The 23,650-nt window shown below is 38.1% G+C and overlaps 1 protein-coding gene across 6 annotated transcripts in view; it reads left to right on the forward strand.

The window, feature by feature from the left end:
* Nucleotides 1-14,890: 14,890 nt before the first annotated feature.
* Nucleotides 14,891-23,650, forward strand: part of LOC149222526 (reticulon-like protein B12) — a 293,109-nt gene continuing 284,349 nt past the window's right edge. Inside the window, exons 1-2 of one of the 6 annotated variants that reach the window (XM_089385494.1) lie at nt 14,898-15,401; nt 15,497-15,622. In XM_089385494.1, the coding sequence (XP_089241620.1) occupies nt 15,508-15,622 (115 nt within the window). In that variant the 5' untranslated portion in view covers nt 14,898-15,401; nt 15,497-15,507. Of the gene's footprint in view, nt 15,623-23,650 lie in introns of all 6 variants that reach the window. The other 5 variants (XM_089385493.1, XM_089385495.1, XM_089385496.1 and 2 more) reach the window with 5 other exon arrangements.

Consider the following 23,650-nt stretch of genomic DNA (forward strand, 5'->3'; position numbering starts at 1 on the left):
CACTGTGATCTGAACTTAAGAGGGATCTAAATTCCCTTGACAGTGGATAGCTATAGAAAGAACCCCAATGTTCCTTCTTCATCTAAGTTCCTTCTGTGATTGTATACGAACTTGTTACTGCCTCTATTTTTCTGAAAATATGAGACATCTGAACTTTTGTATTGTGTCTTCTATAATGACCCTAGCCATGTATATATAGTAGTTCGAATATATAATAAACCGACATGTTCATCTGAATAGGCGTGTCTTTATTTGGAGAGACAACATGAATTATTCACTTTGTATGGAGCCTGACTTCAAGAGAGGGACTTGTGCTTGTCGTTGGAGGGCTTTATAGACATATACATATTTGACACATGCTCAAGAAGAGCTCTTCATACATGACATTGACTCTTTGAATCTAATGATAAATCCTAAGGCTCTCAATGGGAGCCACTAACAAATAAAATATCCTGCTCATGAAACCCATGAAGCACGTCTTACAATAATAATTTTATTCTCTTCTTTTCGTCATTTACAAATATCATAATTACATGTCATTATGAAAACCGAACCTAGTTACACTTTTCAACACTCCTTCTTAACTAGGGAGGTATTCATAATGGTACTTGGTCATTCTAAATCTTAAGAATTTCTCATAAGAAGAATCAAATCGGTAACCCATCTGTCTAGAATCATATCAACCAACATTGTCACATAAGAAGGCCTTGACTAACAACTCTATCTCTCCACAAGATCTGAGCTCAATGTTGGCAAGACCAATGATTTATAGACACCCTAATCATTGTCTCTCCTGGAACATACCCCACCCGGGTTCTCAAGGTGTGTTCCACCAGGATTATTCTTATCTTGGATTCCCAGTCCTCAAAGAATATCGGTCCTTTACGATTACTCTTATCTTGGATGCCCTATATCATCCTCAAAGAGCATCGAATTCCAAATGATCACCCAATCCTCCATTCTATCTTCCCAAGTGAAGACTAGAATGATGTGTCTATATCTCCCTCTCAATTAGGGAGGACATATTCCAATAAAGGAATTTACTCATTCCTAAACAAGAAATGTACCTAAGCTCCCTCTTGGCTTAGGAAGTTCCAAGTTTTTTCCAAGTAAGAAACTTGTTTCCAAGCTCCCTCTTAATTCAGGATGTCCAACAACCCCTCATGTGGAGATAATGGGACAACCAACTACTTTGAAGAACTCCTTCCTTCGATGTCATGAATTTCTTTTTCATATAGTCTTCATATTTTTGGACTTCTTCATAGGGCACAAACCATCCATCACTTTCATCCATGAGTTAGTGATATCATCATTCCTTTCATCGGAAAGTGATCCATCAGTCTACATCTAATCTTGCTTCATGTCATGCCTCCTTCTGCATGTTGTCTTTTTCAGAAGGAACATACATCCTTTTACATGGTCCTCTAGGAAGACATCCATAGTTCTTCCCTTGGCAGTCCTGCATAAGCCCATCTGGATACTTGTCCAAAATAAGAAATGAACACTTAAATCAGACTTACCTTTGTGATGGTCTTTCATCGTGACATCTTCCTGTAGGTATCAAAATTTTGTATACATGTTGACACATCTCCCAAATATATCCATTGCCAAAGGTCCCCATCTTTTTCAGATTTCCATCATAGTTTTCATATCTTTCTGGAAGATTTCTTCATCAAATATTCTTGGTTTTTCGGATTTTGATTGCTTTTACCATGGTTGCATTTCTCACGATCCCTTCCTTCCTTTCTTCGCACACATTTCATTTCATTCCCAAGAGCTTCCAATCAAAGTTCTTCAATTGTAGTCAACCACCTCATACTTCATATGAGGACATATTATGTTGATTTCATCTAGTGTGACCCATGCCTTCCTGCAACCTTTCATAGGAGGAGATTCCTTTTCTTTGATCATGCTTCTCAAGATTGAGCAGTTATCCATGTTACATGCAACCATACAACATGACTATATCATATTGAATACAAACAAACACATGTCATTTACCTTTAGGTCATCTAGGCTTCTTTCAACAACTTTCTTGGTTGAAAAGAGCTTAAACCCATTGATCTACTAGTTCTATTATGTCATCATACCATCATCCCATGAATTTCACAAGTTGGAGTTCCTGATGAAACACTTGCTTCCACTCTACATTGGTGAACCTTCTGATGAAGATTTCATCAATGAGTCTTGAGGATCTTGCATATCCTTATCTAGTAGGTGTTACCTTTTGATGTATGATGAACCTTGTCCTAGATGACTTCTTCCTTTCCTTTAGTTTCCAATGAGGCTCTCAAGATCTATATCCTTCATAGTTGACTATCAGACATCCTTCATGTTTCCTCTGGTGATGTCATGAGCTCTTACTTCCAATGCTTTTCCTCTTCCTTGGACTTCCTTTTTTCAACTTTCTCCACTTCTTCGGTGAAATGGACTTCTTCTCTTTCTTTCTTGTTATTTCCCTTCTTGAGTTTAGGACAATCTTTTCTGTAATGATCATAGCATTGAATATTAGCTATGTTCTTCTTTCCTTTCGACAAAATTTCTGAATCCTTTCATTTGATCCTTCAACACTTTTACCCTCAACCTGTCATCTCCTATCTTGCATAGAAACCACAATTTGTTGAATGGGACAACCTTCTTATCCTCATAGACATTTGTTACCTTGTTCATCAATTAGTGAATTTCAAACAATGATGATTATCTCCTTATCATCTCTCCCAGATCTTGCAGTTGAGATCTTATGAAGATATCCCCTCATCCTTTGATACCTTCAATTTTGTGTAGATCAAGTCTAAGTGATATGACCTTTCTTTATTGCATCTTCAGAGAACAGTTCTACCAGTTTATCATATATCTCTTTGATGTCTCCAATACTGCTATATGAGGGGACCTTTCATAAGAATCCCTTTCCATGCATTTAGAGGAGACCTTTTCATTGATATGTTCAATGAATTCACCTTCTTCGAGGATAAAAACTAGTGATATTGATGATTGTCCCACAAATGAGTAATGATAAATCACAAAATGATTAGGCAATGCTTCCCTTAATCCTATATGTTCATGAATGAAAAATCATTGCATTAACTCCAGCAACGATGGAAAAGCACTGGTTTCAAAAACAAAACTTTTGGAGTATGCCATCTCTTTCATGGATGCATTCCAAAAGAAATTACAACAAAGGCTTATTAAATGTTAATGGCCTTTCCCATCCCTTAAATCTAGAGATTTGATCTTTTCTCAAATACGTTACTACGAGACTTTTCTGACATGCTAGTTCGAAAATTTGCTTGGTTTAAATGGACAAGGAAAAAGGCAATGGATGGTACAAATCACGTGCAACCTAAAATATTGACAGCTCTGATACCCCTATGTAACGCTCCCTCCCACTCCCTTGTACTATCTCAAGTTGCAAGAGGTATTACTTATCGTTTAATCCAACCTCCAAGGTCTATTATGAAGGTGGGGTTAGAAAATCCCCTTATTCTAATGTTCCCAAATCTCAAGAAAATGGCCATCATTGCTTAGCATGTTGACCACATGGTACCCATGTGGCCTCCACATAATCCTTACTGGCCAATTTGGTGGGTCCTTCTGTCAAGCTCACATCATACTATTATGGAAAAAAAATTAATCCAGAAATAAATTCTAAAAGCTTTAACATTCTTCATATCTAAAATAAAATCTCAACAGAAAACAAAACATTGAGGAAATAGGTTAACGATTTGACCCAATCGTAGGAATGAAAGCATGCCCCTTATGGACCATGAGCTTGTGGTATAATTTTCTTTGAATAATGGTGATGAATGGGTAAGAGCTAGTATTTTTCTAGAGCAAGGAAATAGGTTAACAACCCAAGACTAAGAGGCATCTAGTAGGAATTAAAGCATGTCCCTAATGGACCACCATTAGTGGCATAATTTTCTTTGAATCATGGTGATGAGTCAACCTGTAATAGATGATAACAACTAGTGATAGTGATGATTGTCCCACAATTGAGTAATGATAAATCACAAAATGATTGGGCAATGCTTCCCTTAATCCTATGTGTTCACGAATGAAAAAACTTTTCATTAACTCTAGCAGCAATGGCAAAGCACTGGTTTCAAAAATAAAACTTTTGGAGTATGCCATCCCTTTCATAATAGTGTTCCAAAAGAAATTACAACAAAGGCTTATTAAAATGCTAATGTCCTTTCCCATCCCTTAAATCCAGAGATTTGCTCTTTTCTCAAATACATTACCGCGAGACTTTTCTAACATGCCAGTCCACAAATTTGCTTGGTTTAAAGGGACAAGGAAAAAGGCAATGGATGGTACAAATCGTGTGCAAGCTACAATATTGATAGATATGATACCTCTATGTAACGCTCCCTCCCACTCCCTTGTACTATCTCAGGTTGCGGGAGGTATTACTTATTGTTTAATCCAACCTCCAAGGTTTATTATGAAGGCAAGGTTAGAAAATCCCCTTGTTCTAATGTTCCCAAATCTCAAGAAAATGGCCATCATTGCTTAGCATGTTGACCACATGGTGCCCATGTGGCCTCCACACAATCCTTACTGGGCAATTTGGTGGGTCCTTCTATCAAGCCCATGTCATGCTATTGCAACCATCACCACTGTGAGGTTCAATATTAAATAAGGAATGGTAGTGATGGCTGGTAGGTGGTAAGGTGACACAAGGTTCCATGGGGAGATTTTTCCATGTCGATCAACCTCCACTGTCTTCTCTCACTTGTTATATCTTATAATGAATTTGGTAGCAAGCGGTGAGCAGTGGGTGGTAAAGCAAGTTTTTTCCTCAAGATTATGCCTGGTTCCACCCTTGACCTTCCATAATGGTTAAATGGTGCTTGAATTTTATATCAACCTCTAACTTATTGTGAGTCCTAACCATAGTGGTTGATGGTCAGTGTCTATTCACACATGGCACAATTTTGTTGGGGTGTCATTCCACCAGTGCCCACTTGGTGTTGGCCTTCCAACATTCATACGAGTTTAAACTTTACCATCGCTAGTCCAAGAAACAAATCTTTGATCACATAAAATAACAATCTTGGGGTATTGTTTGTGAAGGGGACGATGACTGCCTCACTTGTGCGCAACAAACTATAGTCTGTAATGTAAGCCTATGGGAGTTGTGGCTCAAGGCCTAACATCTCAACCTCTAAATCTAAAAAAAGTAACCAAAATGGAAACATCTAGAACTATGCATTCATTTGTGTATTATCAAAGTGCATAAATGTAACCATAATGCATAATTATACATTCTTCATGATCATGACAGTAAACAACACAGTCTAAGCATACAACAAACCATGAATTTACAGGACAACATTCCATCATGGTCATATTGGTGAGCTTCATAGCTCAAACAACCATCCATAGACATAACACATGAGATATTTCATTATTAAAAACATAATAGAATTTATCATAGTCCATAAGACATACACATGAGCAATGTACACTAATCTATGTGTTTAATGATGTCTAGAAATTGAAGGAGGGAATTCAAATCTCCACCCAACCATAGTCTAGCCACATTGCAATTCTTATAGTTGACCATCCCCAAGCTAGATCTAAAGTCTAAGAGGATGTGTATCCAAAGACATTCACACCCAAGGCTTAATCACATAACTAGGAGAAGGAGCTCATTGTCCATGTGGTTTCATAGCTCCAAGGTAAGCACCACAATGGCTTGCTTTCTCTCTGGTTAAAACACGAGGCTTCACCAAAGAAAAAAATGAGTTCTATCCTAGTTCTAGGAGGTGGAATCACTGATTTTGGGGTTTAACAACTACCTCTCATGGAAAGCACGTAGGGGGTCTATAATTCATTGTTTTGGTGGTTCCATAGCCATAAGGCAAGCACCATAGTGACCTAGATTTCCTTGTCCTAGCGGTTTAACAACCAAGCAACAAGCACCAGGTAGTTTCACAGCCCCAACGCAAGCACCACAATGATCTAGTTCTCCACCGAGTTCCTCATTGAACAATTAGGCTTGGACACACCATCCAGTGGTCTCAACATCATCGCAGGGAACACGTTCATAATTCATAAAACATTAGTTCAATTCACACTTGTCTTAGCTCTTTTTTGCTTCCACACTAGTAGCTTCAAACATATCTCCTCTCTAGTGTCTTCACCTAGAACTCACTTGCTCCACGATTCTTAGTATTCTAAGTGTTCTCTGCATAATAAGCTTCTATGTCGATTACTTTTGCCTTCTTTGCATGCTTTGAACTTCTCCTCGCCACAACTACTAGAATACTGAAGTGCTCTCCCCCCTTCTTCCTTCACACTTGGTGCTTTTTTGGTCCAATCCCTTCTTTCTCACTCTCCACGTGTTATATACCTAGGCAGGATAATATGGGGTACAAAGGGAGGTACCCAAGGTAATAATGTAATAATGGGATGGGCCATAGTAATAAATAAGGTGGTTAACCCATATCATGTAAGGGACCACAAGTAGTTAGTAATAATGTAATGGGCCCATGGTATTAGTTTGATGGTATGAAGGAACCATGGTAATGACCCATGGTATTGTATGTATGAGGCCTATATAGAGGCTAGAGACTCCACATGGAGAGATGTTAAGGATTATTGTATGAACAGACATATGGCTTGTGGAGTGTTCTCCTTCCTTAAGGAGTGAATATATGGTGTTTCCCTACCATAAGGGTTTTGATCAATAAATAATCATTTATATCTATTTATATCTTGTTATTCTTGGGTTTATTTATATTAACATATATTTTTGGATCAGAGCTATAACAAGTGGTATCAGAGCACTTTCTTGGGCAAAAAAGTGGAGAATTTTTTTATTTTTATTTTTTGCAGGACTTCGGGGGTGGCGAGTTTGCAGATCAGATATGTACGTTTGGTGCAAGATCTGTAAAATCTAATTGCATATCTGGATTCTATGTGAAAAAATACCCGATTTCAAAAAAAAAAATCGGTCGAATCGGAGTCCGGATGAAGGAGATATCGCTGATTTAAAAATCAGTGGGGTTGTAAACAATTTTTCGGGGCAGTGAGTTTGCAGCGTAGATCTGGATGTCCTGGTGCAAGATCTACAAGATCTAATTACAATTCTGGATTCTTTGTGAATAAATACCCAATTTCTAAAAAAGAATCAGTCGAATTGGAGTCTGGATGAGGGAGATATCGCTGATTTAAAATCAGCTCTTTTTTACAGAAATTTTGGTGACTACGGGAGAGTTTTAGTGCAGATCTGAAATTCCAGTGCCTAGATCAGATTTCTATCACATGGGCAGATGCAGAATGGTTGTTCCATTTCCAAAAACATGTCATAATATGGATTCTGAGCAATATTGGCAGAATTGTGACCATTTCAAATTTTCTCCAATTTTTTTGTGATGGCGGGCCTACATCAGAATTTGAGGGACTTGTATAAATTTGATGGCTCTCATCCAGCCAAATGGCTAGCACCAATGGAGAAATATTTCAAATTGGATTACGTCTATGATGATGAGACTTAGCTGAGTATGGGAAAAATGTACTTGGATAATGAAAGATGGCAATGGTGGCTAGGGCATCAACGTTGCTATGGAAGGGCCTTAACTTGGGACACATTCAAAAAAGCTCTTATGAACCACTTTGACTGTAAATCTAATCTTGTGGATAAGCTCACACAGACATACATACAACCTAGCAAAGATTTTATTTTTACAGGAAAGAAGGAAACCAAGAAACCTAAAGGGTTATTTTCTACTGATGTTTCCTTATTGCAGGTTCATGGATTGATTCAAAAAGAGAAGATCATTGTTTCTATAAATCCTAGTTGCAAGCATAATTTTATCAATGTTAATTTGGCAAAAAAATTGCAAGTTCCAGTAAAACACATTGAAAACACACAGGTGGATGATGAGGATGTTCAAGTGTATAAGGATTTGAAGATTTCTATGGATAAGTATGTGTTGCATGGTGATTTTTATACTTCAGAGATGGATAATATGGATGTTGTTTTGGGATATCCTTGGATGGAATCTGTGGGTACTATCAATATTAATGTGCAGAAAAAATTCTTGAAGCTCTGGTATAAAAGGAAGAAAATTACATTACAGGATATTTCCATCAATAAACAGGTAGAGTCCACGAACGCTGAAGCAAAAGATGTTCCAGGGACTGACATATCAGATGACGAGCCAGTGATGATCGACAATCAAACACAAACAGAGGCTGAAGCAGAAAAGGTTACAGGTGCTCACACATCAGATGAGGGCTCAGTGGTTGAAGTAATACTGGAAGATAAGACACCACAACAGGCACCACAACATAACAGTCAGGCTCCAGTAAGGGATGAATAAAGAAAAAGACACCGTGGGTTAAAACTTCAGCATATCATCACCCCGCAAGACAACAACCAACAAGATGGCAACCAATTAGCCACAAGGACAACAACCCCCACATGACAGATAGAGAGGAGCGCAGATCCACCTACTAAACATCAACACAGAAGCGCTGCCACGGTCAACTTCCATCTCAAGCGAGCGAGGCACCAACGAGATCAAGGGTTCACCTTTCTCTTGGATGGCTAGATGCACGTGCATGGTACCAGTGGACTACTCTTTTGAGTAAATCTTATTATTTGTGTTCTTCCCATGTTTTGGGGACGAAACATGCTAAGGGGGGTGGAATGTTATATACCTAGGGGGGATAATATGGGGTACAAAGGGAGGTACCCAAGGTAATAATGTAATAATGTGATGGGCCATAGTAATAAATAAGGTGGTTAACCCATATCATGTAAGGGACCACAAGTAGTTAGTAATAATGTAATGGGCCCATGGTATTAGTTTGATGGTATGAAGGAACCATGGTAATAACCCATGGTATTGTATGTATGAGGACTATATAGAGGCTAGAGACTCCACATGGAAAGATGTTAAGGATTATTGTATGAACAAGCATATGGCTTGTGGAGTGTTCTCCTTCCTTAATGAGTGAATATATGGTGTTGCCCTACCATAAGGGTTTTGATCAATAAATAATCGTTTCTATCTATTTAGATCTTGTTATTCTTGGGTTTATTTATATTAATATATATTTTTGGATCAGAGCTATAACACCATGATTCATGAACAAATGGGAAGATATGATGTTTTCCTCCACTTAGGATGCCCACCCTAGCTTCAATGCTTGTTAGTGAAGCCAAATCATCATTAGGTGGATAATTATGACAATTAAGGGTGGTTGATATGGGCCTACTCATGACACACTATAGGGAAACCAACCAATATGCAACAGGCACTCAATGGCCATGCAACAACCCACCATAGGCTTTCCCTCTCAAAATTTTACATCCATATGTCCCTCCATTTAGGCTAGCCATCAATTTATTTTCACACAGACACATACACATACATATACATCTATAATTTACACAGTTGGGTTTACATACATGGGGTGTTGTGCAAAAAAGGCTATTACAAGGAAGAACCTTCTAGTAAGCCTTCTTAAAATAGTTGTGTTCATACTATAACATGGGCCTTATTTACTAGTGATGGCCTCCATACATAGTGATATATCTTCTTAGGAGGTTAGGGATGATCCAGGCTTATGAAAGAACACAACAAAATACATAGATAAACATAAACACAAAGATGCAACATAAATAAAACTTCATTTCATTAATATCAAAGAACTGAAATATGCTTACATACATAATGGAAATAAACTAGCTTGGACGATGGTAGCTTATCTCTGAGGAGATGTGGCAGCTACATGCCTCTGAACTGTGTTACAATGAGGCTCAAGGGCATTTTTATTATTGAACAACAAAAGAAAAATACTAAACAACCAAAACCCTAACCCTAGGAGATGAAACACCAAAGTTTGTGGGCCCCATTGGGGTTAGTTGTGCAACCAACTTCCGGGGCCGAACCTTGGTCATATGATCTCCGCTGGGCGCGTACGATACCTTGTTGGAAAGGTAGATCTGAGTATTATAGTATTTCCATAGGCCCCTACCTATGGCTATGGGCCTGTTGCGGACATAAAAAAGATGCCACTTAGGGGGTCAAAACAACTCCATAATTTCAAGATCCGAAAATATGCTAAGAATAGTAAATATTGCTATAATCAAGGAAACATATGAAATCGACTGGAGGTCTAGGTGGAATAGGTAGGTAGCCACCAATATCCACCTAGATCAAGGGAGGTTAGGACACTAATAATTACTCTTTCTTTAGCAAAAGAGGAGTACTAAGTAGTGGTTAATGCAATTCAAAAATCCTTGTGTCTTTGATATATCCTTTCAAAGTTTTGATCTCAACGGCAACATTTGACCACAATTTGGTGTGACAACCAAAGTGCCATCAAGCTCACCAAATATCCATTTACCATTATAACATCAAGCACATTGAGCTACACAAGCATTTCATCAAAAATTTTATTCATGATTGAGTTACTGAAGTGCTCTTTTTCCCAAAAGATGATCAAGTTGTAGACATTTTCACAAAGTGTCTTATAAAAGTGTAGACATTAGTATGCATTCATAGTTATGTAATCGAATGGTCATGATATGTTTTAGACATAGATTGATTTGACGGTTCATATTCTTCATGATACTAACATCTATTGATATGTGGTTTAACAAATTATTGGTCCATGATCTCTATTTAAAGAGCACAAAGGGTCATTTGTTGATGATCAATTATGAGAAACTCTATTATGTAAAATGTTTTCTTTTGCATTAATAAATTGCCTCAAGTGGCCACATTGGCTAGGGCCATGAAATGTTTCCCTCTTAGAGGGTTTTAACCACATGAAAACAACGATGTTAGGATCTTTGATTTAGTTGTGTGAGTCGTTACTTAAGGTGTTCGTCCTTGGAACACCATATTTTCCTAAACAAAATGCATATCACAATCCAAAACATATCACTTAATCTCACAAACTCCCCTTAGAATTTGTTATTGTCTAGCTCCCAACTTGGAGTTCTCCCATAGAGTCAATAACTAGTTATTTCAATCACCAATATTGATGAAAAACAAGTCACAACATATGTTCATGCACACATATACAATATAAGCATCAATAAATTATACTCCACCAATGTGTCTACCTTGATAACTAGGAGTCCTAGATTATTAAGCATCTTACCAAAAATTTCCACTTGCTAAAAATACGGTAGTGATCATTACGTAAGCATTCAAATCAACATCATTCCATGCATTATCATTGTCAAATAAAAATCACATATAACATGTATATGCACTCATACATGTCTCTATATACATAAGCAATGCACATAAATGTCATTAGCTTACGCATCATAAATAATACAAATCATCAAATTGGCCCAGAATAGATACTCTAGCCATATGCAAAGCTAATCTAGGGTAAGTGGGGCATTATACAAGGTGTCTTAATGACCATTGATGTTGTCATGGTAGAATGTTAATAAATCACGCTTTATAAATTTTCATGGATATTCCACTCAATAATGCATTGGAAAAAGTTTACAAGTCACTATGAGACATTGGTGAGTTATATTCTACAATTTACAATGTTTAATTATGATTAAAATGTGATATTATAAGCATAACACTCAATATATAAGAATACTAGGAAAATAAAAAGATAAGCTACTATAATAAAATGACCACAACACATCAACATAATGAACACAAGATGTACCTTGGGAAAATATGGGAAAACCTAGCTAGAAAGTGAAGACTATACCTTGTTTATTCTAAAATATAATTTGCAATATACAAAGGAAAATGGACTCCCTATGGAGTTATAATAGATATTGTTCCCTAAATTACCATTGTAGGGTCTTCTACTTCGCTTATTATGCTAATAATATGTGAATCCTTTGCTCTGGTTTTATATGGTACATTGAATGAATACAATATGAACATAACCCCTTCCTTCCTTACACTGTAGCATTTAACATACTTTAATAGTCATCTAGAGTTAGGGTTTTTACATGCTTCAACTCCCAATAAGGATTCTAGGTGTAATAAGCTCCACATATGTGAGTAACAAGTGTTGATGTGGCATCCACTTAAAATTTGGTGACCAAAGCATATGTAACTTCTTGGATGCATAATTCCAAAATGTCATTAAAATTTCTTAGTGAATAAAAAGTTTTGACTAAAAAGAAACTTCTTAATCTCAATGAATTTTAGAAATTTTAAAATTCTAAATCCTTAAAATAAAATCTCAATATAAAGTAAAATTTACAAATCCGTATTTCTAATTTCTCACACATATCCATTTTCCAATAAATTTGGAGCCAAAGCATAAAATCACAAAATAATAGCATGATGCTTCCTCATATAAATTGTGATTAAAAATTGAATGAGTAATTTTTTTTTTGGGAAAAAGCAATTTTAATCTCTCAAATAAATTCTAAAAGTTTTGTACATTCTTAAAATAGAGTATACAATTCTAGAGTTGCTTAGAAGCATGTGCCATAATCACACTTGTCTCCTCCTCGTGATGGCGTGGCAATGGGTAGTTAATATGTGCGTGTTAGATATGTGGTGGGATTGTTGTTTTAAACTTCAGTTATCCTGAGGGACTCGATGAGGTACAAATTTAGTGTGAAAGGAGGTGAGGACATCTCCTCGTCCTCCATTTCTTGTGTCTTCCTAGTGGTGTGTCATCTTAATTTTCACTTTCAGAGATGGATTTTTTAGATCTTCTCTTGTTTGGAATGTGCCTGGTTGTCCCTCATTATTTTGGTGAGTTCAATTCTTTTTGTCTCGGGCTTAGAGTTTCATTTGTTGTTTATGGGTCATCGTGAATATGGTGCAACTACTTTTTTAATTCGTTCATCCAAGTCTCTGAGAGCAACCTCTCAATTCACATTTTCTCTGGAGTCCTTGAGGATTTTTTCTCAGTCTCGGTGGGTAATTGTTGTTATTGGGGCAATTATGCCGTGTCTCATTTCTCTGTCTCAAAAGAATTCAACATATTAAGCTCTGGTCCTTAGAATATTGGGTCCATTCCAATTTGATCGAAGTGTCCTATCTCCTGTGTTGGCTAGTAGAATTAGGAGTTCAGGGCATTGCTATAACATATTTGTGTCAATTCTAATCTTAAGGAATTCCCACTAGTTGTCTCTAGGTTGTGTCATGTTGTTGCGATGTGGTGAGCTCAAAAATTTGCTGGATTTTGATCTTCTAGTGTGGCATTTAGGTGATGATTTAGTTGTCCTCAAATTTAGGGTTTAGGGCTCTGTGTCTTGTCCTTTTTCTAGTTTCATTGGCAGAAGTTCTTTTAGTATTTGTCCTGAATGTTTATTTACAGCTTGGCTCATGCCTCCTAGGCAGAGAATGAGTTGTAGGAGGTAACATAGGGCACAAAAGGGCTCATCTTTTCCCCATGACTTTGTTGCTACCTTTGAAGGTGAGAAAACAAATCTTATTGTTGGAGACAAAAGAGACAGGGAGATCGACTGTATCACTCAGATTCTCAGTTGGTGGGAGAGGATATGAAATGGGTTCATGATCCTAGTAGATTCAAGAAAAGGCAACTCCATTTTATGAATTCTCTGGCTTTACATCAACAAATGACTACTATATTACACCTTATTTTGAAAGACAAACAAGTGGAGAATTATAATGTTTTCTCCTCATTGGAAGACATCAAATGTATGCTTTGCAACCAAAGATTCTGCTTGGATAATGTGGACTCTCGCTTGGCTCATGCCGAAAACTTCCTAGTGAGTGATTCTGCCTTTGGTGACCTCAGAAATCCTCTAGGTGATAGTGCCCATATACTTGCTCTAATTTTCCTTACACACACATATATTCATTTTCCAATAAATTTGGAGCCAAAGCATAGCATCATATAATAATAACTTATACTTCCTCATATAAAATGCGATTAAAAAATCTAAATAAATAAAAAGTTTTGAATGTATTTTTTAATCTCTCACAGAAATTCTAAAAGTTTTAAAATTCTACATTCCTAAAATAAAATCTCAACCCTCAATAGAATATACAAATCCATATTTCTAATTGCTCAAACACATACATTTTCCAATATATATATATTAAAACTATATACTAATAGTATAATGTTTACTTTTATAAAATGTAATTAAAAACTTTGAATGAGTAAAAAAAAAAAAAAAATCTAAAAAATAAATCCTAAACACTTTAAGAGTCTATGTATCTAAAATAAAATTTCAACCTAAAATAAAATATACACATCTATTAATTTTCCACTCTCATTCATATATATTATTGTTATTATTATTATCTAATTTTAAAGTCAAGACCAAGCGAGACACCAAATTGGTATATGAGACCTCCTTATTTGTGGGACAAAAGGACCCTCCTCCGTACAACCATTTTACTGCCAAATCTACGAATTGACTACTAAATCTACATATTCTCATAAATCTAAAGGAAAACATAAAATCACGAACTTTCATATATATATATGTACAGTCTTACATATAGTCTTAGGAAATAGGTTAAAGTCCAATAAAAGTTTCTGAAAAATAAAATAAAAGGATGTACTTTATGTACAGCCTGCCAATGACCAAAATAAAATAAAAGGATGTACTTTATGTACAGCCTGCCAATGACCAGTGATGTAGTTTTGTTTGAATAATGACCAGTGATATAGTTTTGTTTGAATAATGCCCAATAATGTAGTTTTGTTGGAATAACAATCATCGGAAAATAAACCGTTTTATTTGAATAATAGTAATAAGTTATATTAGCTAATAGTAACTAATAATCACTGTGTCACAAAGTTATTATAAATTTTCCCACTGTCCAAAAAAAATATGTCACACGGTTATTATAAGTTTTCGCATGTCCAAAAAATATATATATATTTCCAAAATTACATAATAGGGCATGAAAAAGCCTCGCATTGACTCCACCGGCGATGGCAAATAACTGGTTGCGAAAACGAAACTTTTGAAGTATGCCATCCCTTTCATGGATGCGTTCCAGAAGAAATTACAATAAAGGCTTATTAAAATGCGAATGTCCTTGTCCATCCTTTCGCTCTTTTCTCAACTATGTTACCGCGAGACTTTACGGACACGTCAGTCCGCAAATCTGCTTAGTTTAAAGGGACAAGGCAAAAGGCAATGGATGGTACGGATCTCGTGCAAGCTATAAGATTGACGGACGATGTGCATCCACGGACCAAGACAAACTTAATTGAAGGCGGTCCCGACTCCCTGCTGTAAATTTACTATTCGGAATGGATGATTGCAGCCACATGGTTGTGATTTCTCTTTGTATAAAAGCTCACATTCCTCTGACTCGCGATCCGATTTCAAGATTTTCTGTGAGAAGTTTGCGCTTGGCCTTAGGACGGGACGGACGTAGAATTGTTATTTAAGCCCAATCTGGCAACTTTTGTGGAGAATCCTTGCTTTCGGTAGCATCTCAGTTACGAAACACTCTTTGATATTTTTTTTATTGTTTTGACAAAGTTGAGGGCCAGAAAGATGTGATGTTGTGTTTGTTATTTGGATGACACCTAGTTGCGTGGACAATGGCAGGGGAGAACAATAATACTTTGGAGGCCGAGGAATCGATAATAAAGCCACGGCCTTTCCCACTCTTCAATTTAAAGGGATCTCTCCATGAAATCCTGGGACCAGGAAAGGGTAATTCTGTTCTTTCCTATTATATTCTAAGACGGCACAACACAGCACTCATTCACAAATTCTACGAACACTTCCTTAACCTTTACAAAGTAGATGAGTTTCTTCTGAAACAAGCCTTGTGGTTTTGGTTGCTGTATCATGTTCGTTTTATTATCTAAAGATCATATATTTTGAGAACTACGACTTTTTAGATGGTAAAACAAAGAGGTTTCTCAATTCTTTACCCAACTCCCCCAAAATATACCATTATTTTTGCATAGCAACCTCTATAGGGAAAACTACATTGTTTAATAATACAATCCTGTATTCTTTTCTATCAATATTTTTTGTTTTGAAAATATGTCTTATATCTACATAAAAATATGAAGGGAATTTACAAGGATTTTTATAGCCTTTACTTAAGAGCTAATAAAGCAGAAATAGAAGAAGAGGAATTTAAGTGATCCAAAGATTGATCAATTTTGATCAAAGGAGCTCCCTTAGCCAAAAGTGGATGAAGTACCTCATGTTTCCACAATATACTAGAAGTGACAAAGCAAAGAGCTAACCTACTAGTTGAACACAAACTTACACTAAATTTTCTGTAGTACAAATAACACCAAGACCTGCAAGTAATGCTGAAGCCTGAAAAAGGCATCGCGGACAAGATGGCCATCACCAAACAAAGCAGTAAGCGGATGCATCCTACTCTTAAGTAACACATAATGTTGATCCTCAAACAAACTTCAACATTGCTTGGTGAACTGAAACTTATAGAAAATATGCTTGATGTTCTTTAGGCATTGACAAATTTGGCAAAGGCCATTTGAGAGACCACTCTTGGCTAATCTAGCCTTGGAAGGAATCTCTTGATATATGACCAACCATGCAAAAACTCATAGCTTATCGGAAAGCCGACCACAAAAAATTGTAGCTATTAGGAAAGCCAACCAAACAGAAACCTGTACCTTATAGGAAAGTTGTACAATCCAAATAGTGAATTCGATGAATCTGACATTCCTCCGGATCCTTAACTACCCATCGCACATTTAGAACAACATAAAGAATATATCTATTATGAAGCACTGAATACGTGCTACAAGAGTCATATTGATGAAGTAGGGTGCCAAAGATCCATCCCTAGTGTTGTCAGAATGGTCTAGGCATACTAATGTTCATCTTGAACAATTTAGACTTTAGAATGAGGGCTCACATCAAGGGGAAATTAGAGGTGGGAATACCAAACTCCTAAGCAAAAGGTCTCCACTCCTAGGCACGAGCAACAACATCCCACAAATTTCACTACAAAAATATGCCCTTATTGCTCTATCGACATGCCTAGAAGTGTAACATGTCCATAATACAATTACCTTGCTCCCTCCAACTCCAAATTGACTTGCAAGTGAGCTCCTAACTTGCTTGTATGCCTTCCCACTACCAATAGACCAGTCCGGCCACAATGTTCCAAGTTGACCAAATGCCTATGAAAATAACCAAACACATAACTTGGAAGAGACGATGAGTGGAAATGATATCACATGAGCCAAAAGAACCTCTAATTCTACCTGTATGTTGTGTTAAAAGCATCTAATGTTGAAATCAAACCTGTCATAAAGTGGAGCCCTCAAGAGATCTCACCATTCACTTGTTTGCTAGAATATTGCCCTACGAAGCAACATAAATAAAACCAAGGCCCCTTTCATCCTTGGGCATAGTTTAAACTGTTAGAAAATCAAAAAGGCAGAAAAATTTTCTTATACTTGATAATTACTTGTGATATTTTTGACTTCTTATTAAGTTTTCTTTATATCTTCTTTCTTTTAGTTCATCAAGCAATTATTAAAGCGAAAAGCACATAAAACAATGGACAAGAGATATAGGCACTATGCCAGGGCAAAAACCTCCTCGAGGGGAAGACCTAGTCAAAATTCTCTTCCTTTCAATAGTATTCTTTAAGACTCTTCACCCTAGACAAAGACCAAACCTTCCCTCCACACCAAGTCAGCCTCCTAGGTCTTCGATCTCTCTTCTAGCAATTTCGACTATGTAGCAACTTCCAACATCAGGCAGCTTCCGGCATCAATGAAACTTGGAAGACTTCGATCTCCCAAACTAGGGCACGAAACAAAGAGAGAGAGGCACCAAAATTTCGTTTGTCTTCTTCTCCTTAGACTCCACCCAACTCACACTTCCTTTGGCTTCCTTAAAGCCACTTCGCACTTCTCTAGCTTCCTTAGAGATATCGAACTTGCTTGAGATGAGATCCTCCAAATGAATTCGACTTGCTTCTATGTATAGGCTTCAAGGGAGGTCGAATTGATGTTCTTAGGCCGACTTGATGTCTTCTAGGCCGACTTCTTGTGGAGGATACATAAATTACATTTGACTCAATATTAAACCTTTTTACACGATTCAAAAGCCCAAGAAAGGTCTCTTTAAAAGTGCAATGACTCTATTGACTCAGAATAAATCCTAGAAGTCCTCAATGGGGACTTTGACCTAAAACATGGTGACCCAAACATGAAACCCATGCTTTAATAAGTCGCAACAATAATAATAATTCTTTTCTTTATTCTTTTGACGAGTACATTACAAAATGACTCAAATACATTTAATGAAACCCATGCTTTAATAAGTCATAATAATAATAATAATAATAATTCTTTTCTTTATTCTTTTGACAAGTACATTACAAAATGACTTAAATACATTTAATGAAGACCGAACCTAGTTACATTTTCCAACACTCCCTCTTAATTAGGGAGATATTCATCATATACAAGTATAAGGAAGATTTCAACTATGTGAACCATGAAGAACTTTAGGCACCGCAATGCCATGGACTAGATTCCTGACCAGGGTAATCTATCCATTGGTCTCTCAACAATTTAGGCACCGAATGTCACAAACTAGATTCCTGACCAGGGCAATCTATCCGGGTGGGACTAAGATGGACTCAAGCTTTTGTTGATTTGTGTAGCTTGGGAGGTACTCCAAGCCCTAGGGTTCAGGGTTTGGAAAGAAAAGCACCACAAGGGCAATTTGTGGGTTTGCAACCCAAGTGTGGGGTTTTGCACCCATCGTGATTTGGGCCAAAACTGTGATGGAGCTACGACATGTGATGGATGAGGATGATAGTGCTCGACGATACAATTCCAACGCATCGAGAATCGTCTGATCCGAGTTTTCATTAGAGAGAAATGAATTTTTGAAGTTGACAAGGTAATTATTGGTTACCAAGTCATGTAGGCTTGGTGTAAAAGAGAGCCAATAGATGTGTCACTTCAAGCAAATTCGTTGAGCCTTAAAGTCTATAAATTAAGGATGATTTGAGGCTATTTGAGGCATCCAAGTGTGACAAAACATCACCAAGAAGAGCTCTGAAATTTTGTGGAGGAAGCCACAACAAAAGGAGCCAAAAGGACAGCGTGAGGAGGCCTAGTATAACGTGGGTATATTCTATGATAAAGCATTGCTGTAGGTGACATCGTGGCATATTCTAGGGTTGTTTGGGCGTGATTAGGGCTGTTCTTGGGTACGTTTGCAGGGTAGAAGAAGCCGCAGTAAATAGGAGCAAAGGACTGCTGTTTAAAGGGCAGATTGTGGCACTGTTTGAGGGGACCGAAGCTACAACCCATTGCTGGGCTAGGCCACAGGCCATAGCCAGCAGTTGGAGGCCTTTAGGAGTTGCGTTTAGGGTGGATAGCAGCCCTATAAGGCAATGTATGCTTGGAGGAGTCTCCCTAGGGTGAACCACAATCAATTGCAGGCTGTCTTGCTGAGTTGCGTGGAGGAGAAGGGCTATAAGTGATGCCCTTACCAATGGTGCAACAAGGTAAAACAACAGTGTTGGAGAAGTGTATTGGGTTAAGTTCATGACTAGATTGGATTAGTTTGTGTGCAGCCTATTGGTGCCATGTGTATGCCATTTCGAGGTGGTGAAGTGTCATACTAGGAGCATAATTGACAGTGATTGATTGGGTGTCACAGAGCTGATTGGAGGGCAGCGTGTTGGCTACCCAAAGTAGCCCTAGAGCAGTAGACAAGAAGGATGTTGTTGGTGCGTGATTGGGAGTAGTATTGCAGCCTTATGTGTAGCTCTTTGATGGACTAAAGAGGATACTAGAAGGCAGATTGGAGCTCAGGTATTGGCCAACCTAGAGAGTAGTTTGATGAGCCCGTGTTCATTGTAGCAGACGTGACTTGCAGCAGTGATAAGAGGCAGCCCTCATGGAGTCTCGATGTGTAGTGGCCTTGATGGACTAAGGTACTACTAGTGAGTAGTACATAAGCGAAGGACTAATAGGACAAGATACGACATAGACGCTGCAACGACTTTTGTCATTGTATCTTGTATACCATAGACTGTTGTATTATTCAGAATTTGGTTAATATAACAAAGCTTGGGATTGTACATATTGTACAATTTTGTTTAAAACTGTGTATGTTGTGCATATGTGATTTACTGCTTTATATTTCTGCTGTTGATATTCTTGGTTTGGTAGCATCAGTGATTTTAAGACTCTAACCTAGACCCAAGGTCATGGAAATTCAACATGGTATTAGAGGATGTTTGAGCTACTTTGGAAGTAAGTAAATCAGAGTTGTGCGCAGCGAAGTACAACGTGAGAGGGTGTTGGTCACATTGTGAGTGAAAGGTTCACTACAATGTCAAAGTTGTAGGCAGGTATCCGATATGAGGACATGTTGGAGGGGTGTTAAAATTGGCAACCAGGGCAAAACTTCATGTGGGTCATCTTATTCATGGCTGATAATATTTTTATTAGATTCCTCTCGTCGAGAGTTGTAGGATTGATATAAAGATCATCCGATTCCGATAAGTATTCATGGAGATATGAATTTATTTTGATTATGGAATTATTATCAAGCTGACCTACAACTCATGTAGGCTCAAAAGCCCAGCAGTCACATCTATTCAAACACCAACGTTCTGTATAAATACAAGAGGACTTTTCCTCATTTGGACTTACTCATCTCATCACATCTCTCTCTCTCTACTGCGCAGAAAAGGGTCTCTTTCTCACATATGTGAAGCCAGAAGCTGCTGAAACTGAAGCTGCAACTGCAGAAGTAAAGATTGACCTACGTGGACTAGAAGATATCCTCATCTAAACTGCACTGTAGGTTTATCTGAACCTCCTCTGAAAGCCGCAACTTTTGGTGGTGGAATCAAGTTAATCTAGCAGACGGTTTGCAAGATATTGACTGCCCTAGTTTGAAGCCGGAAGCTTCCGAAACTAAAGCTGCAACTACAGAAGTAAAAATTGACCAGCGTGGACTAGAATATCTCTTCATCTGAACTGCGTTGTAGGTTCATCTGAACCTCCTCTGAAAGCCGCAACTTTTGGTGTGGAATCAAGTCAATTCGACGGACGGTTTGCAAGATATTGACTGCCCTAGTTTGAAGCCGGAAGCTGCCGAAACTGAAGCTGCAACTGTAGAAGTAAAGATTGACCTGCGTGGACTAGAATATCTCTTCATCTGAACTGCGCTGTAGGTTCATCTGAACCTCCTCTGAAAGCCGCAACTTTTGGTGGTGGAATCAAGTCAATCCGAAGGACGGTTTGCAAGATATTGAATGCCCTAGTTTGAAGCCGGAAGCTGCCGAAACTGAAGCTGCAACTGCAGAAGTAAAGATTGACCTGCGTGGACTAGAAGATCTCTTCATCTGAACTGCGTTGTAGGTTCATCTGAACCTTCTTTGGAAGCCGCAACTTTTGGTGGTGGAATCATGCCGATCTAACGGCCGGTTTGTGAGATATCGTCTACCCTAGTTTGATGATGAAGCTGCTAATGTTGATGCTGCTGATCTAGGGTTTGTTACTATTGATATAAATCGGATTTATTGTACTATTTCTCTCTACTGAATTATTAAAGATAAAAGAAGATCTGATCAAAGGGTTTCCCCACACATTGTGGGGTTTGTCTCTGGCTAGCCGCCACATCTTGTGTCTCTTGTCTTGGCTTGTTTTCTGTCGATCGTTTTATTTTCTATCCGCACTTTACTTTATGTGCATGTGATTGCTAATTTGTGGAATATAATAAGAAAAAGAAGTAAACTGTTATAATCATAGAACATACCATAACTTAACATGGTATCAGAGGTGAGGTGAAGACAAAGCCCGAGTAAGAGCAAGAGCAATCACCGAAGAGAAGATTGGCGAGGCTATCCTAAAAGAACTATGGGGTCCTCAACACTCTGCCGAAGGCAAGCTTCGTAAGAAAGATGACTATCACGGATGGAAGATGTCTATCAATCTAACCCTAGAAGATCCAAGAGTGTTGGACCATGTAAGAGGCAATATTGTTGAGCCTCCATCAAATGCATCTGTTGCTGCATGGAACAAATGGAAAACCGAAGAAGTCAAAATAGAAGATCATCTGGGACTCTATCGATAAGCACTTGGTGGCCTACATCTCTGAACTGGACACCTCCAAGGAAATCTACGATAGATTGGGAAATGGCACTCACGACTCTTGGAGGATTACCATCCGAATGGTACGTGTTCAGGACTACTCTTCTGAACTATAATGTAATTCCTGGTTTCGAGGAATTAATGGCTAGATGAATTCAAGAAGAAACAAGGGAAGAAGAGCAAGAAATGCCCATGCTTAAAGGTCCTCCTGCTGGCTTTTCTTCTCATGCTAAGAAAAGAAATAATTCCAGGACTAAATCAAAAGGAAAGTCTGGACCTAAGGCTGGAAGAAAATGACGATGTTACATCTGCGATAAAGCAGGTCACTATGCAAGGGAGTGCCCTGATAGACAGGACTCGCACCGGGACGATGATCAAAATCCCTCTGATGGAAATCAAAGGAATGACAAATTCAATAGCAAAGGTAAGAGGAGAGCTGGGAATCGAGGAAGAGGACAACCATTTAAGAAGGCTAGAAATTCCAGGATGTATTAAATGCACCTGACCTAAAAAAGAACCTAGTGTGCATCTCGACAATGGAAGACTAAGGCTACAAGGTAACCTTCAGCGATGGCAAGGTACGTATATGGAAAAATAATGTTAAAGATGCCTTTACTCTTGGGTTTAGTGTTGATTCATTATATCAGGTTGATGGAAGTCCACTAGGTGTCATGTCTTATGACACATCTCTTTAGTCCGAACTTTGGCATCGGAGGTTTGCCCCCCTTCATTATAAAGCTATACTCGGTGTAAGACAAATGGTGACAGGGATGCCCGAATTCCGAGTAGAGAAAGAAGGTGTATGTCTAGGATGTGCCGAAGGAAAGCTTAGAAGGGGACCATTCCCCTCAAGCCAAAGCAAGACCTCCGATATTTACAGTTGGTTCACTCAGGCATACCTGAGGTTGGCATTAAGAGGGAGACTACTACACTACATACTTCTGAGCAGAATGGTGTGGCGGGAAGGAAGAACAACATGATTGTGGAAGCTGTCCGGGCCATGCTACATGATCAAAGACTTCCGAAGTTTCTATGGGCTGAAACTACAAACACCGTCGTATATGTACAAAATCGATGCCCTCATCAAGCATTGGGTTCCAAGACTCCTGAAGAAATGTTCATCGCCGGTCAAAGGGAAGTCGTGATTAGTCATGATGTCACCTTTGACGAAGATATGGCTCTCAGCAAGGTGGACAATCTTCTGAATTTGAGGAGCTCTCAAGAAGCCGACATCAGGGAACCGAAAGAAAAGGATGATGAATCAATGCCTGATGTAGAAGAACCCATGGATCCGATTGATTCTCATCCACATGAGCCTTCCTCTTCTAGGAAGAGGCCTTCATGGCTTAGGGGGATACTTGATGATGCTGAAAGACATGCTGCACCCTGAGGAATCTTCCGTCAAAGTAAGAAACCTAACAGGTATTAGGGATACCTGACCATAACGAGCACGATCATACAAAATGACCCTCATCATTCTCAGATGTTGTCAAGCATTAAGTATGGAAGGATGCTATGACCATAGAATATGAGTCTATTATGGAGAATGATGTCTGGGAAGTAGTTCCCAGACCTCAGACAAGACAATTGTTACTTAAAAATGGCTTTACAA

Source organism: Pinus tabuliformis, chromosome Q, assembly GCF_031772625.1.
Source record: "Pinus tabuliformis cultivar Carrire ecotype Pingquan chromosome Q, CPIR1, whole genome shotgun sequence".
Lineage (NCBI taxonomy): Eukaryota > Viridiplantae > Streptophyta > Pinopsida > Pinales > Pinaceae > Pinus > Pinus tabuliformis.